At 39.2% G+C, this 13,939-nt stretch overlaps 1 protein-coding gene across 2 annotated transcripts in view; it reads left to right on the forward strand.

The window, feature by feature from the left end:
* Window positions 1–304: 304 nt before the first annotated feature.
* The window catches only part of RunxB (RUNX family transcription factor Runt related B), a 45,517-nt gene continuing 31,882 nt past the window's right edge, over window positions 305–13,939 (forward strand). For both annotated transcript variants that reach the window (XM_074105398.1, XM_074105399.1), the window contains exons 1-3: window positions 305–407; window positions 10,662–10,979; window positions 11,642–11,858. In XM_074105398.1, coding sequence (XP_073961499.1) covers window positions 10,800–10,979; window positions 11,642–11,858 — 397 coding nt within the window. In that variant the 5' untranslated portion in view covers window positions 305–407; window positions 10,662–10,799. The remainder of the gene's footprint in view (window positions 408–10,661; window positions 10,980–11,641; window positions 11,859–13,939) is intronic.

Below are 13,939 nucleotides of genomic sequence, written 5' to 3' on the forward strand. Positions count from 1 at the left end.
TAAAAACAAATGAACTCGATCCCCGAACAAAGGAACGAACTTGTTTAATATTAGAGTGGTCCTTTGAGCCAGCATTACCCACGGACGTGCGGCGTCATACGGAGGTGCACCTCTTTTGCTCAACTATCTCTTTTAATACTTATTTCTACCCGCACCCACACAGAGGGACTCCCCCCCGGAGTGTCGCGCGCTTGTGTGGGTGGACTTCTTTCCCCTTGTCGCTGTGTGCGTGAATTTCTTTCGAGACGTAATAAGGGGACCGTTTCTTTCCCGCTAAGGTTTTAATGTCGACCACGGTTCGGCGGCGAACGCGCGCCTTCGCGGTTGGAGCACCAACTTTTTTTTCTGAAGTGCGGACTTGTGTTAGTGGCCAGGATTTTTTTTGTCGAAATGAACGCGCCGTTCAGGTATTTTTTTATTGAGGTTTTAATTAGTGTTAAGTTGGCAGTCTTGGAAGTTTGGCGGGTAAGGCCCGCCGCGCACAGTTAACCGCAGGCTCATTAGCCCGGGCGCACACTACGCCGCGACGATTAAACTTTGGAGATAACGGCACGTGATAAACCGCTATCTCTAACTTATTACGCGACGCTAATTTATATGTAAACAACTATGTAATTATTTTTTGTTTATATTTTTATGTCGGATGTAATGTTTGTTTGCGTGTTTTGTTTTTTGTTCAAAGTTTAATTATTTATCGTCAAACCAGGGGACGATGTGATGTGTTTATAAAAAAGAAAATGTAAATCTAGATTTCGTTTACTTAAGCACCAAGTTATGTAAATAATAACATAATAAATATATTTATAATATTTTTAATTTAAGGAATTAAATCAAAAACAGAATATGAGTTAGAGCGATAAAAACAGAAAAAAAGTACTTCAACATGGTTTAAAGGTTTTTTTATTTCATATTTTGTTCTCAACTTAATAATTTCCAGCATAAAAAGAATTAATTTGGAATCACCTTCTTTTAATTTTGCATAATAGTTTGCAAAGCATTAAATTCTACACTTAATTACTTTATAATTGTCACATATTTAAATTAACAATACAATACACAGACTCTTTATTGTACACCAGAAATAGTAACACCTAAGTATTAACCTAATTATCAACACATAAGTATTAGTAAATTACTACTCAATCTTTTTTTCATTTCATTACGACATTTCTTTAGGTTTATTGTACATTAATTTACTATAACAGTTACTTCACTAATCACTGTCACTCATACGTTTATTAATTTAACATACATTTCAGCGGATGTTTGGACGAGTCTGATTGAACACCTATGCCAACAGCTTTTCAAGATTTTCTCTCTTAATTGAGAGTTTGGTTTACCAATACGTCAAAGGCGTGACTTCATCCTATAAAAAAAATCATATAAAACCTTTGCAGCAGTGCTACATCAAATTTCCCAACCATCTGTTGAAATATTCCAGATTAAATTTAAAACAACGTATAAAAAGTTTTGAACATGAAACTACCGTAAGACTCACTCATATTAAGTGATATTGTAATGGATAACTCACGTCTTAAATCGAGTTTAGCTCGGCATGTTTCGGGCTATTTCGTAGCCCTTCTTCTAAGGAGGACGCGACTCGGCGGCTGCCGCAACACGCGCACTACAGTCACGTGCTCCTCATTTAAACGTATAAAAAGTTATTTTAATTCGTTAATAAACTACCTAAAAAGTTACTTTAAATCATACTAAGTTTAAACATCGCACGCATTCTCCCATGTATCCATAGGCTTCGCCTTGTCCCGGAAACTTGTTAAAAAGCGGGGCAACTCCCATTACCAACTTCACCTGTAATTGTGCGAACGTTTGTTACAAGTTTGGGGGCGAGAATACACTCATTACTGAACGGCTCGTAATAGGTGACTTGTCGCCCTTGTCCTATTAAGTTAATAGAGTACTAAAGTACAAAGTTTAAATCTTTTGAACGTAAATAGATATATTCTAATTGTATTGCTGGAAAATCAACATTAATAGTGAAACATTAAGTAGTATTATAATTATTGACGTAAATTAATGCTTCCGATGTCGCATTTTAACATACGACATGTATCAAAATTGACGGGCAAGGTTATTGAGGTTAAAAATACTTCTTGGAAAATTAGTTTATACCATTAAAACTGAACATGTTTAGTTTTCATCCCACAGTTTTTATCAGCTAGATAAAAAATATGATAATAATATTCAATTAATGAAACCTTCCTCTTACTTTTGGAAGGCCGTTAGAAACAGAGCTTTATCTTATCAAAACAAACAGTAAAACTTTTAAGCACATCGCACACTTAAATCAATAAACTCCTTATTATTTTAATTCCCGTCTCTGCGTGATAAATGACACAAATGTCGTGAGGGGAGGCTGTGTGAGATAATTCCTTTGCTTAGTTCCTTTGTCGGCGGGGTTGGCGGCATTGTCTGCCCGACTTGTTCGCGATGTTTGAATTTCGAATACCGAATGTTTTGAATTTGGAAAATCGGTGCGTTGACATTTTGGTAAACGTGTTGACGCGATTGAAAATGCACGATTGCTAGAACTCTGCGCCGAGGGATCGTCTTTTGTTTTTGCGTTTTTTTTGGCAACAAATACTAGTCAATTAGGGTTTCTGTGACGGGTCAGATAGCGTTAGTATCGTGACGTTTGACGATTTTGAATTTTGTGTCACTCTTGTTATTAGATAAATAATTAAAGGAGATAATTGCAAGCAAGACTGTAACCCAAAGACCTATGTCTAAGGCGATATTCTGCCTGCCAAGAATCACACATTAGATTGGTCGTTGTCATTTAAAAAAAATAAAGCAAGAACCTCCTTCGTTTCAATATTTTTGCGACATATTAAGGTGTTCAATTCAAACAGTCAGTTATGTTTATGTATATCGAAGAGCTTTGTGTCATTTCATTTGGAAAGTGTGTGATAAAACCAAAATGCCAAGTTTTGTAACCATAATCTGAATTTCACGCTATAAATACAGACCTACCGACGTTAAAAAGCACAACATTATACACGAACACATTGCCCTAATGCAGTGTTATTAATTATGAAGCCCGTATTAGCTGATTTACGCATCGCAATAAGTACGCTTTGCGGGATTACGGCAGCGGAAGGGTTAGGGCGTGCGGCGGTTTTTAATACGTTACTATATAATTTAATTAATTATTCTAGTTGAAATTTTATGTCAAAGTTAAAGCATTAATGATGGATATATTTAATATATTATGGGTTTATATCGTATCGCCGAATGATTGTTTGCCCTAATGCAATGTTTGTTCTATTGTCGATTGTCCTAATTGTTCTACTGAAACCATTTACTTTTCCGGAAATTTATAAAAAAAACCTAACTTCATTTACCTATCCACGCACAGCACATCTCTAGTGGAAATAGCTGAGCGGAGCGAGGCGAGGTAAATGAAGCGTTTCTATTGGTTCATGGAAAACACATTGCTCGCATCGCAACACATACTCGCAATCTCTGGTGGAAACGGAGCCTTACGCATACAATGTGTTTTAATACACCGAAAACCTTAGACACCCCAACAGCTATGTTTATTTTAAGTTACTTTATTGTATTTATTTTCAAATACTACCTAATTATGTCAAAAAATATTATCAAGTTTTGCTTTGTCAGTAAATCAGCTTGATTTCTAACTCTACCCGCGTAATTTGTCACTTGTCCGTTGTACTTCTTAGTTTGAAGAAGAAGTAAATTAACGAAAAACGGCCAGTATTAATTTTATCTAAATAGAGCGCAACCTCAATAAGAAAACTTTTTAATTGCGTATGCTGTATTAAGAACTTTAGACTTGGCACTAAGAAAAAACCCACACGAAACCTGTTTTAAAGTATAGTGTAATCGATTCTACTCTCGATTCTGAACATACTACTTTCAGGTTTTCAGTTATTTAATGAATACCTTGAATCCTTAAAGCACAAGGCGACAAATGACACTTCAAATTTAAAATAAGGGTCGGCTTTTAATTTGACGTCACTACGAATTCCCGCCATTCCTTACAATACGGTAAGTCACACAAATTAAACAAAATTTGACTTTAAATCAAACGTCAAAAGGTTTTGTCGGATGTCATGATACCGGTGTTTCTGTAACTGGCTGATTACAAGGTCTTGTTTATGTCAAAAAGGGGGCGCGTGTCAGTTGTTTTAAGACTAAAAAGTTTAAAATAGTAAAAAAGTAAAATACCCGAGCCGAGTCGCTTCCACATGACATGGTTAGGTATAATATTCTTGTATATGTCTTCTCTATATGTATATGCGTTCTAGGCATATCGTGAAATGCGACATTTCATGAATTAGCTAAGGGACGTCCGCCATATCGTTCAAGATTTGCCTAAATAGTGACGTTTAGACATATCATGAAACGCCGCCATTTCATGATTTGGCCAGTTTAGGCAGATCATGAAACTCCTAGGCATATCATGAAACGGCGCCATATCGGTCCTGGCACTTCGCCGGCCGCTGCCGCGGCACGCCTCACTTCGCTCGCTCGGCTCGTGCGTTGAGGTCACAATTCATACTACCTAACAACTCCTCGCTTCGCTCGTCGTACCTACATTTTTGTTTTTTATTGGCATATCACGATGTGCCTGGTATAGAGCTAGGAATATCGACGAATGCGTTGCTTTAATCGATCTGCCGTAGTTTTTTCAGGCACATCGTGATATACCTGGCCAACGACATGCCTAGGAATTTCATGATCTGGCGGATTTTACGATTGGCCGCGACATATACATCATCATTAGATACATAAGTATACGTCAGCCAGCTCTCAGCGTTAGGAAATAGTCGCTGTAGACGAATACGGCTAGGAGGAGATGATTCTTGTACATACTATGCCTAGTGGTTTGATCTATAGTCTCTCAAGCTGAGGATCGTCGGCTTAAACTCGGACCTCTAAGTTTTTCGGAATCTAATGTAGTGCAATATTATGGAGATTTCATTGAAATTATTACGATGTTTACGTGTTTGACAATGACACCATAATATGCCCAATAATGTCCATAGTTGCCACTGCTATATTGTGGCGCTGTCGTCGTGCAAAGATGCCTTACAAAACATCTAGCTCGGGAAATAGCCCACTCTGCAACCGTCAACTGTTTATTACAATGTTTTGTTTAGTTTTTTTACTCGGTTGAATGACTGCCCTGTACTCAGAGCAGTGTCAATCACAATCCAAATTCAGGGCATGTCTTAAGCCCAGGAAATCCGCCGTCCGTCTTGCGTCCAAGACGCCATTTGAATATCAGCGCCCCGTGGGGTTGGACACGGTCGGATATTACATTTGCTAACCCATTTGTAACCGTCACTGGTCCACCCGTAGGATGATCATTATCCGTGTCCGAGTCGACCCTAGCGTCTCTCGGGACAGGGCCCTTAGGAATTTGTCCCTTTGCACCATTGATTCCCTCCACATTCACTCCTCTTTAAAATTGGGCCGATAATCGATGTTATTGGGAAACGGAGGGCCGGAATTTTTTATTAGTCGCGCAGATGTGACGCGAATGTGCGATTTAGCTAAATTGAGGAGAGCTTTGATATCCTGTGGAACGCGAAGATTTGATGCACGTTTGGGATTTGAAAGTGATCTTTTTTACAAAAAGTACCACCTCCAATGTTTGAAGCCACTTGACAGTCCGGAGTGCGCGACCAATATGCCTCTAACAAAATTAAGTTTAAACTTTACGACACTAAAGTATCCACGGGTGGGTTGAAGCATTTTGGTTTTGGATACCATGGTATCGTCGGACTATCAAGTGTTTAAAATACCTACCTAAGTCATCATCATCATCATACAAGTCTACTGTTAAACATGAAAGGCTTCCCCCATAGACCTCCAGTTGCTTCGGTTGAGTGGCCTGCGTCCACCGTTAACCCGCAGTTTTAACCAGGTCATCCGTCCTCATTGGTTGAGGTCCTACGCTGCGCTTGCCGATCCGCGGTCTCCATTCAAGAACTCTTCGGCCCCAACGGCCATTTATTTTATTTGAAGGCAGTTAGCCGATCAACTTTTGAAGCTTTCATCCGAAATTTTCATCGCTGTTTTAGCAAAAGACAGCAGCAATCTATTCAAACTGTACCTTGGTAACAAAAGCGTTAGCAACCTTGTTCTCGCTCCATAGTTTTCACAAAAACCCAGTCCGTTCGACCGAGTATTGCGCAATGAGACAGAATGTAACGCGAGCCCTCCTTTGCGGAAGGGTGGAGTAACGAGGTACCCACTCGTATGCCCTACACGACCGTACAAGCTTTATTATTTACGAGCAGCCCTTTATGTATGTTTTTACGCTAAGATTTTATTGCGATCGTATTCATGAGGAGAATCCGCAGCGGAATCACGACTGTGTTTTGTTTTTGAATTGTTCTGATTGTTTAATGGGAGCTTGGAAGAGTTTATGTTTATTGTTAGTCGATACGATACATTTTCGTAGAATAAAGTGATTGATAATCTTTCTTAGTATTTTCTGTGACTATCTTAGTAAGGATATAACTCAGCTGTTCAAACACAAGCACTAGTTTACAAGCTTTCATTTGACTTGCTTATGTTTGGTATTTAGGTACGTAGTATGTCTCAATTGGGTCCAATAATTTTTGAAAGTCATTTTTATTTCCGCTGAAACCGTAAATTTTTCTGATTTTTTAAAAACACCTGTAGAACTAAGTTTGTTTTATTACAATTCTGAACAATGGTTTTAGAAAAAAAAGAGTTACGAGTTCTGACAAATAATTACCATAGACCAATGTTAATGAACGCGGTTGTGATCTCAAGATCTCGTGAGAATATCGGGATAAGCGTCCAGCTATCTACATTTTTTTTAGCCTGTCAGTGCCCTACTGCTGGGCAGTGGCCTCCCCTTCTTTCCGCCACTCGTCTCGTCCCTATCGAGCTATCTACATACCACATTCAAATCCATCCAGCCGTTTTAGTGTGAAGTGTAACTAACCAAAATTTCCGTGGGAATTCCCTAAAATTACATCGTGGTTGCATTTAAAATAACCGTTATTTACCTTTTATTCAGACAGGATCCACCCACGTGGATCATCATCATTTTTATCGTTTTTTTTAAACATGTTAACTTGTACTCTGTCGAAACCCTCAAGACGCTAAAGCGGATATTATAGACAAATCGCCTAAGCCTTTACGACGGAGCAAACAGGGGGCATGAGCCGGAATTAGGTTTACATCGCGATCGACATATCGTTGTAACGGGCTATTTGCACGCCGGGGGCGGGGGTGTATTCTAAGTATTATTGCCGGTGACTAAACGTACGGTTAGGAAGATCCGGGATCTTTTTACCGGCTTGAAAAGGGAGGGTTGTTGAAACTATTACTATAATAATATTTTCATATTCTTGACAGAGCGCTGGCGCGCAGTTCCCTTTTACAATTAGGACAGCCTTAATTCTCTCGGTGATTAAAAATATTACATCATTTTAATTTAGACCTATACGAGTAGTTACATTTAATTTCTGAAAGGCCTAAATAAAAACGGCGTTGGTATTATTTTGAAGTAGCCTGTTTCCCACGACTCCGCTCCGTCTGCGTCGAATTCGTTTACCGCTAATATCGCTATCCCGCAGGAACTTAAATTTTCCATGATAAAAACGATCCTACTTATGTGTGACCACGCATAACTTTTTACAGAGTAGTCCGAACAAGTAGTCCGAGTAACCTTAATCTAGGTAAGTACCAGTTTGAAGTCGGTGCCTCAGCACTAGCCAGCAGGAGTGGACCTATGGTCGTCTACTTGTGGGCTTCTATGATTCCTCCTGGCTCGTGCTGAGGCATCGACTTCAAACTGGTAGGTACCAAGGTTAAACACAAAATGTTTATTTTTGCTTTTCAGTTTTTTTTGTTACTTATTTTCAGCTTCTTCAAGCCATATCTTCAAGTCAATTAGTTTAATAGAGAAACAATTAACTGACAGATATTTAAAGGTTACAAGCATGTTTATTATAAAAACGCTTACCGTTTTCTTATGTGTAAAAAAAATATCTGCGCAACAGCGCACACATAAGACCGGCTGATTTGAGATAATGACGTGTCCTGCGCATATTCTATTTTATTCTTGTTTTTTTTTCTTTGTTGTCACGAATAAATATTTTTTTTCTTTCTTTCTGTCAATAAATGTCGGTGACAATTCAGTAAGTAGCAGTTGAGTTGATACGATCGAAAATAATAAGCCCGATATTCATGTGAAGGAACGATTACTTATAAAAATACATTTGAGAGCATACTCGAGACAAAAACATCAAAGTTGAATATGAAATAAACCGTCGACGTAACCAAGCATGGCGAGGGGCGCTAGTTATTATTTCCATAAATGACTTTGAACTGCGATAAACAAGTACAAATGGGTCGGGAAAGTTGCGTTTCGTTTTATGTATTTACGTAACGCTGTTGCTATTATGGAGGTTTTTGCAGGTGGTAGGACCTTGTGCAAGGTCCGCCCGGATTGCTACCACCATCTTGCTCGCTAATCCTGCCGTGAAGCAGCAGTGCTTGCACTGTTGTGTTTCGGCGTGGAGAGTAAGACAGCCGGTGAAGGTTGGCAACGCAGCTGCATTACCCCTGGTGTTGCAGATGTTTATGGGCGGTGGTGATCTCTTAATACCACCAGGAGACCCACTTGCTCGTTTGCCATCCAGTCGAATAAAAAAAAAGACAGCTGAGGAGTGGAATTCCTTGCTGCGTCTACGTTCCCTGATCGCTACAATCTGGCCGACTTCAAATCACCAGATCTCCAGATCCAGATCACCACCGTCCATAGACACCTGCAACACCAGGGGGAATGTAGATGCGTTGCCAACCTAGAGGCCTAAGATGGGATACCTCAAGTGCCAGTAATTTCACCGGCTGTCTTACTCTCCACGCCGAAACACAACAGTGCAAGTACTGCTGCTTCACGGCAGGATTAGCGAGCAAGATAGTGGTAGCCATCCGGGCGGACCTTGCACAAGGTCCTACCACCTGCAAGATGTCTAGATGATAAAGGACGAGCGAAAACCCTTAATTATTAACTTAATCTAAAACAGCATGGAATGATCTGGGATGGGACAACCGCAATATTATAAACTATGCAATTTTCCGATATAAACTATCTGTTTGATACATCCGTTCACTGGTTTTAGCGCGAAAGAATAACAAATATCCATAAGGTGAGTTGCAAAAAAAAATTACAGGGCTTTTTAGTTCAGAAAACTTAATTGATTCCTTTGTGTTACGAAAGTTACCCGGAATCAATTGAGTTTTCTTAACTAAAGCCCTTATCTATGTATTTTTTTTTGCAATTCACCCTATTAATATCTATACATCCCTTTTTACAAACTTTCACGTTTATATGTAATAGTGAGAACAAAAGCGCTTATGTCAGGAGATTTCCTGTACAGTCGAGGACATGAATATCCATACAGTGTATAGATATTTTTGACGTCTTTGACGTCTTGGTAACGTATATAGTATATTTATGCCCTTAACTGTACCTATAAAAATCACCGACACGCACCACTTTTTACTTGAATGTTGACTTGTCTTTTATTATTTGAAAGCAAGTTTTCTAGCGATCGTTCTTAGACATGTTTCATCAAAATCGGTTCAGCCCTTTTTGAGATATTGGACTTTGAAGTGATAATGACGGGGGTTTTCCAAGGTATAAAATGTTATTCTATAAAAAGGCACGTCAAGATCGCTCTAATGCTAAAAAAACGAAGTATACTTAGGGGCTGTTTCACCATCCATTGATTAGTGTTAACCGACGGTTAAATATACAAATACAACAAATACAAATACAAATCATTTATTAAATATGATGCCGTCTCCGTTTATTCGAACAAAACAAATAGAGACGGCATCACACCTAACCGACAGTTAACACTAATCAATGGATGGTGAAACAGCCCCTTAGTGTAGTTTTCGTTACTGTATGATACTTGTTAGACAGTATGTGCACGTCAGCAAATAGCGTGTACGGGACGCACAGTTTCCGCACGGAAGTAGTCCCCGATACACACTCGATTGTCAAAGCAAATTGTGCCTCAAAATACGTTCACTTTCATGTTTTCCCTTTCACGATTGTGTTGTCTGTGAGGAATGGGGCTGGAATAAAAGTCACTGAAGTATTACAGAAACGTAATATTTCTAAAGGCTACCATTAAAGACGCCGAAATAGTAGATTGTGCTACAAGTGCAAGAAAAGCGTAATTTTATCCGATACGTTTATATCCACAAGAGCCGCAGGCGAGGGTTGATAGTTAAGTCGAGTGGAAAGTTAATTGTGTGAAGAAGTTATACACTCTACTTTTCACTTCGACAGGCTGGAAATTAACCATAAACTTTGGAAACTTATTGTTCATTTGCTAGGTACCTACTTATTATTTTTCATGCATATAAAAATTAATGTAATGTATAAATACTCTATCAAACTGATTTCATCGTGGAACATTTAAATAATCAATTTCACTATGATTTCCTTGACAAAAGTATGAGATGTCAACATGACATTAGTAGCACAAAGGTTCCATACCCTGGTAGGTGATTCAGTTTTCTCGTGTGTACACACTACACTTTATAAGATCTTCATCACAACATTCAACGCAATAAAGCGTTAGAGTTGTCATTAATAGCAAAATTTCTTACAGGTAGCTTCAAAACAATGTCTACGACATCAATATACAGTCTGCGCATCGAATCGGATTCAAAATCAAAGCTTCCCAATTTGATTATGTGACAGACTCGTCGACAATGCGCAAGTGAATGTAGTACTTTAAAGTGAGACGATGCATTTATCGAGTGAAGTGACTTCAACGACCAGTGGGGTGGGGCATGAGGCGCCGTCGTCCAGTTATGGTGCGTTGCCCAGTCAACCCCTGACGGCTGAACTCCTGGCGGAGAGGACCCTGGAAGGATTGTTGGCTGATCATCCCGGGGAGCTGGTGAAGACCGGTAGTCCTCATGTGGTAAGTTATCTATAGAATATTAAGCCATAGTGTTAACTGAAGTCGACAATCTCCGACGCAAAAAGAGGGTTGTAAGTTTGACGCCAACGTCTGTGTGTCTATCTGTGGCATCGTAGCTTGATGGACCGATTTTGATTAATTTCACGTAAAATTGATTTTTCTTGCTATGATTCCTAGCTAAGTTTCATTAAAATCGGTAACTGTTTTTGAGATATCCATACCTTAATATTATAAATGCGAAAGTGTGTTTGTATGTTTGTGTGTTTGCCCGTCTTTCACGCCGTAATGGAGCGACGGATCGACGTGATTTTTGGCATAGAGATAGTTTATGGGCCCGAGAGTGACATAGGCTACTTTTTATCCCGGAAAAATGCACAGTTCCCGAGGGAACAGCGCGCGATAACCGAATACCACGCGGGCGGAGCCGCGGGCAAAAGCTAGTTGAAGTATAAAATGATAATGACGGGGGTTTTCAACTTTTGTAAGTTGGATAGGTTATACTTAATGCACTCATGATGATGACTTACTTTTGACGGATTTCGTTCGCATATTGTTTACTTTGTACGCTCTAATGAATGAGCAGCATGTTTTCATATTTTCTAAGGCGCTTTGGAACTATAACGTCAATAAACAGCTTTCTAATTCAAACAATTTTTCCCCAGGTGTGCACAGTGCTGCCCCCCCATTGGCGCTCCAACAAGACCCTTCCAGTCGCCTTCAAGGTGGTCGCTCTGGGCGACGTCGGGGATGGTACCCTGGTCACCGTAAAAGCAGGGAACGATGAGAACTGTTCTGCTGAACTACGGAACTGTACTGCGGTCATGAAGAATCAGGTTGCCAAGTTTAATGACCTGAGGTTCGTGGGAAGGAGTGGAAGAGGTGAGTGGTAACTAACTAAGTCAGGCGTTTTTAATCTTTTGGTTTCAACGGCATACTTTTCGACTTTCGTTCATCAATGTTTCACGGCACACTACTAAAAAATAGCCAAGTGCGAGTCGGACTGCCATGTTCCATAATAAAATTTAAGCAGGTATTAGCGACTTTGTATGGAAACTTACTAATACTATTAGCTCGTACTTTATTATGCAATGGGCTCTGGTCGTCACTACGCATGCCTCGTAAATAATTACCTGCTTACACGTAAAGCTCTTTATAGATTTATCCCAGATCAATTACCCCCATTGACTTAATATTGAACAAAGAGAGTTCTCAAATATTCAGAAGCCGAGGCGCTCGGGGCCTTTGTTTTTGAGTGCTTACTTAGGGGAGGGTTTTTATGAGTAGATGTCTGCGTTATCGTAAACATTCATATTCGTGCGAGTGATCAAATTTTAAAATTTTGCTGTGATTGAATAACATTCGGAAAGTAAGCAGGAGTATGGGGATAGGGAAGCAGTTGTTTGTAAGTTTCACCCGAGGTCTGTAAAAGGTATTGTAGTACAATATAATATTTTTAAAGATATATTAATGTTTTTTTTATTGAGAGGGTGTTTTTATAGTATTAACGAAATGGATGGAGTGTATAGGTAGAGCGTGTTGGATATAATGTATTTTATTGTTAGCTGTAAAGCCGAGTTTAGACTTGCAAGAAAAATCGTGCAAGATGCATTACATGCGCCGTAATGTAATGCAACTTGCACGATTTTTCATGCAAGTGTAAACTTGCTGGCTTAAGAAATTTGAACACAATTTTGTATTGTTTACTGAATAAATGATATTGATGTCTATGCCTATGTCAAACATATGGACGGCAGGGCTACTACGAAACTCGAAACTCGAAGTTCGTGTCGTGCGGTCCCTCTGACACTTATACTATTTAATACGAGAGCGAGAGGGATGGTACGATACGAACTTCGAGTTTCGAGTTTCGTAGTAGCCCTGCTGTGGCTCTATCGTCAACAGACGTCACACTCCAAGAACAAATGCTTTCCCTTAGAACGCTCCAATTGGGTAATTTTCTTGGTTAAAAAATATTATTCTGTTTAAATAGCTTGGTTAGGGTTTCAGAATTAACCTAACCAGCTTATAAAAGTTCCGATATTGTTATTTCAAAGTTTAATTATCTCCAAAACGGCTGAACCGATTTTTATCAAGCTTAGCTTAGAACTACCGTAAGGTAACTAGCTCAAATCAAATTTCACAAGAACTTTTATCCAATGACCTGTACGATTTAGAATAGAATAGAAACGTTTATTCGCACTTCACAAATAACATAATTACAACACAAAATAAACAAGTATAAAGTAAATATTAATCTATTTAGATTATATTAGAGTTAGTATGTAGACTGCAGCATTTACTAATTCAGCCCACAGCCCTGGGGCAGTTCTTTTGCATGCATAAAGCTCTTGCAGCCTCAACAATGGTTCTATTTCCTCTTTCTGCAGAACCATTTGGCTCCGGCGTATGTGGCATTGTTAATTTGACTTAATGCTATTATCTTCAAGTAATTTGCCCATGGCCTGATTATCAAATAGCTGTCAAACTTATAAGACCGTTTTTTTGCGTCAAGGGTTAAAAGGAAATACTATAGCTGATGGAGTGAGAGTCGCCGCTACTTGTGCTAGCGGGGTTAACTCGCGGTCAACCGCCCGGTCGCGCCGTCTGCACTTCTAATGATTCCCTTCGCTTGCTAATACTTCTATACCGTGTTTTAGGTACGCTAATATAATAAAATTAGTATTAATTTAAGAAACTCACTTCTTATTGGTTGGAATAATAGTACCTATGGAATTTATCTTAGAATTTCATCGTTAAAACTTTGATAATAATATTCATAGTAACTTCAGTCATTTTAAAGATACATCCTACTAATATTATAAATGCGAAAGTTTGTGTGTGTGTGTGTGTGTGTGTGTGTGTGTGTGTGTGTGTGTGTGTGTGTGTGTGTGTGTGTGTGTGTGTGTGTGTGTGTGTGTGTGTTTGTAACTCCTTCACGCTAAAACGGCTGGACGGATTTG

This window comes from Choristoneura fumiferana, chromosome 23 (assembly GCF_025370935.1).
Source record: "Choristoneura fumiferana chromosome 23, NRCan_CFum_1, whole genome shotgun sequence".
In the NCBI taxonomy this organism is placed as follows: Eukaryota; Metazoa; Arthropoda; class Insecta; order Lepidoptera; family Tortricidae; genus Choristoneura; species Choristoneura fumiferana.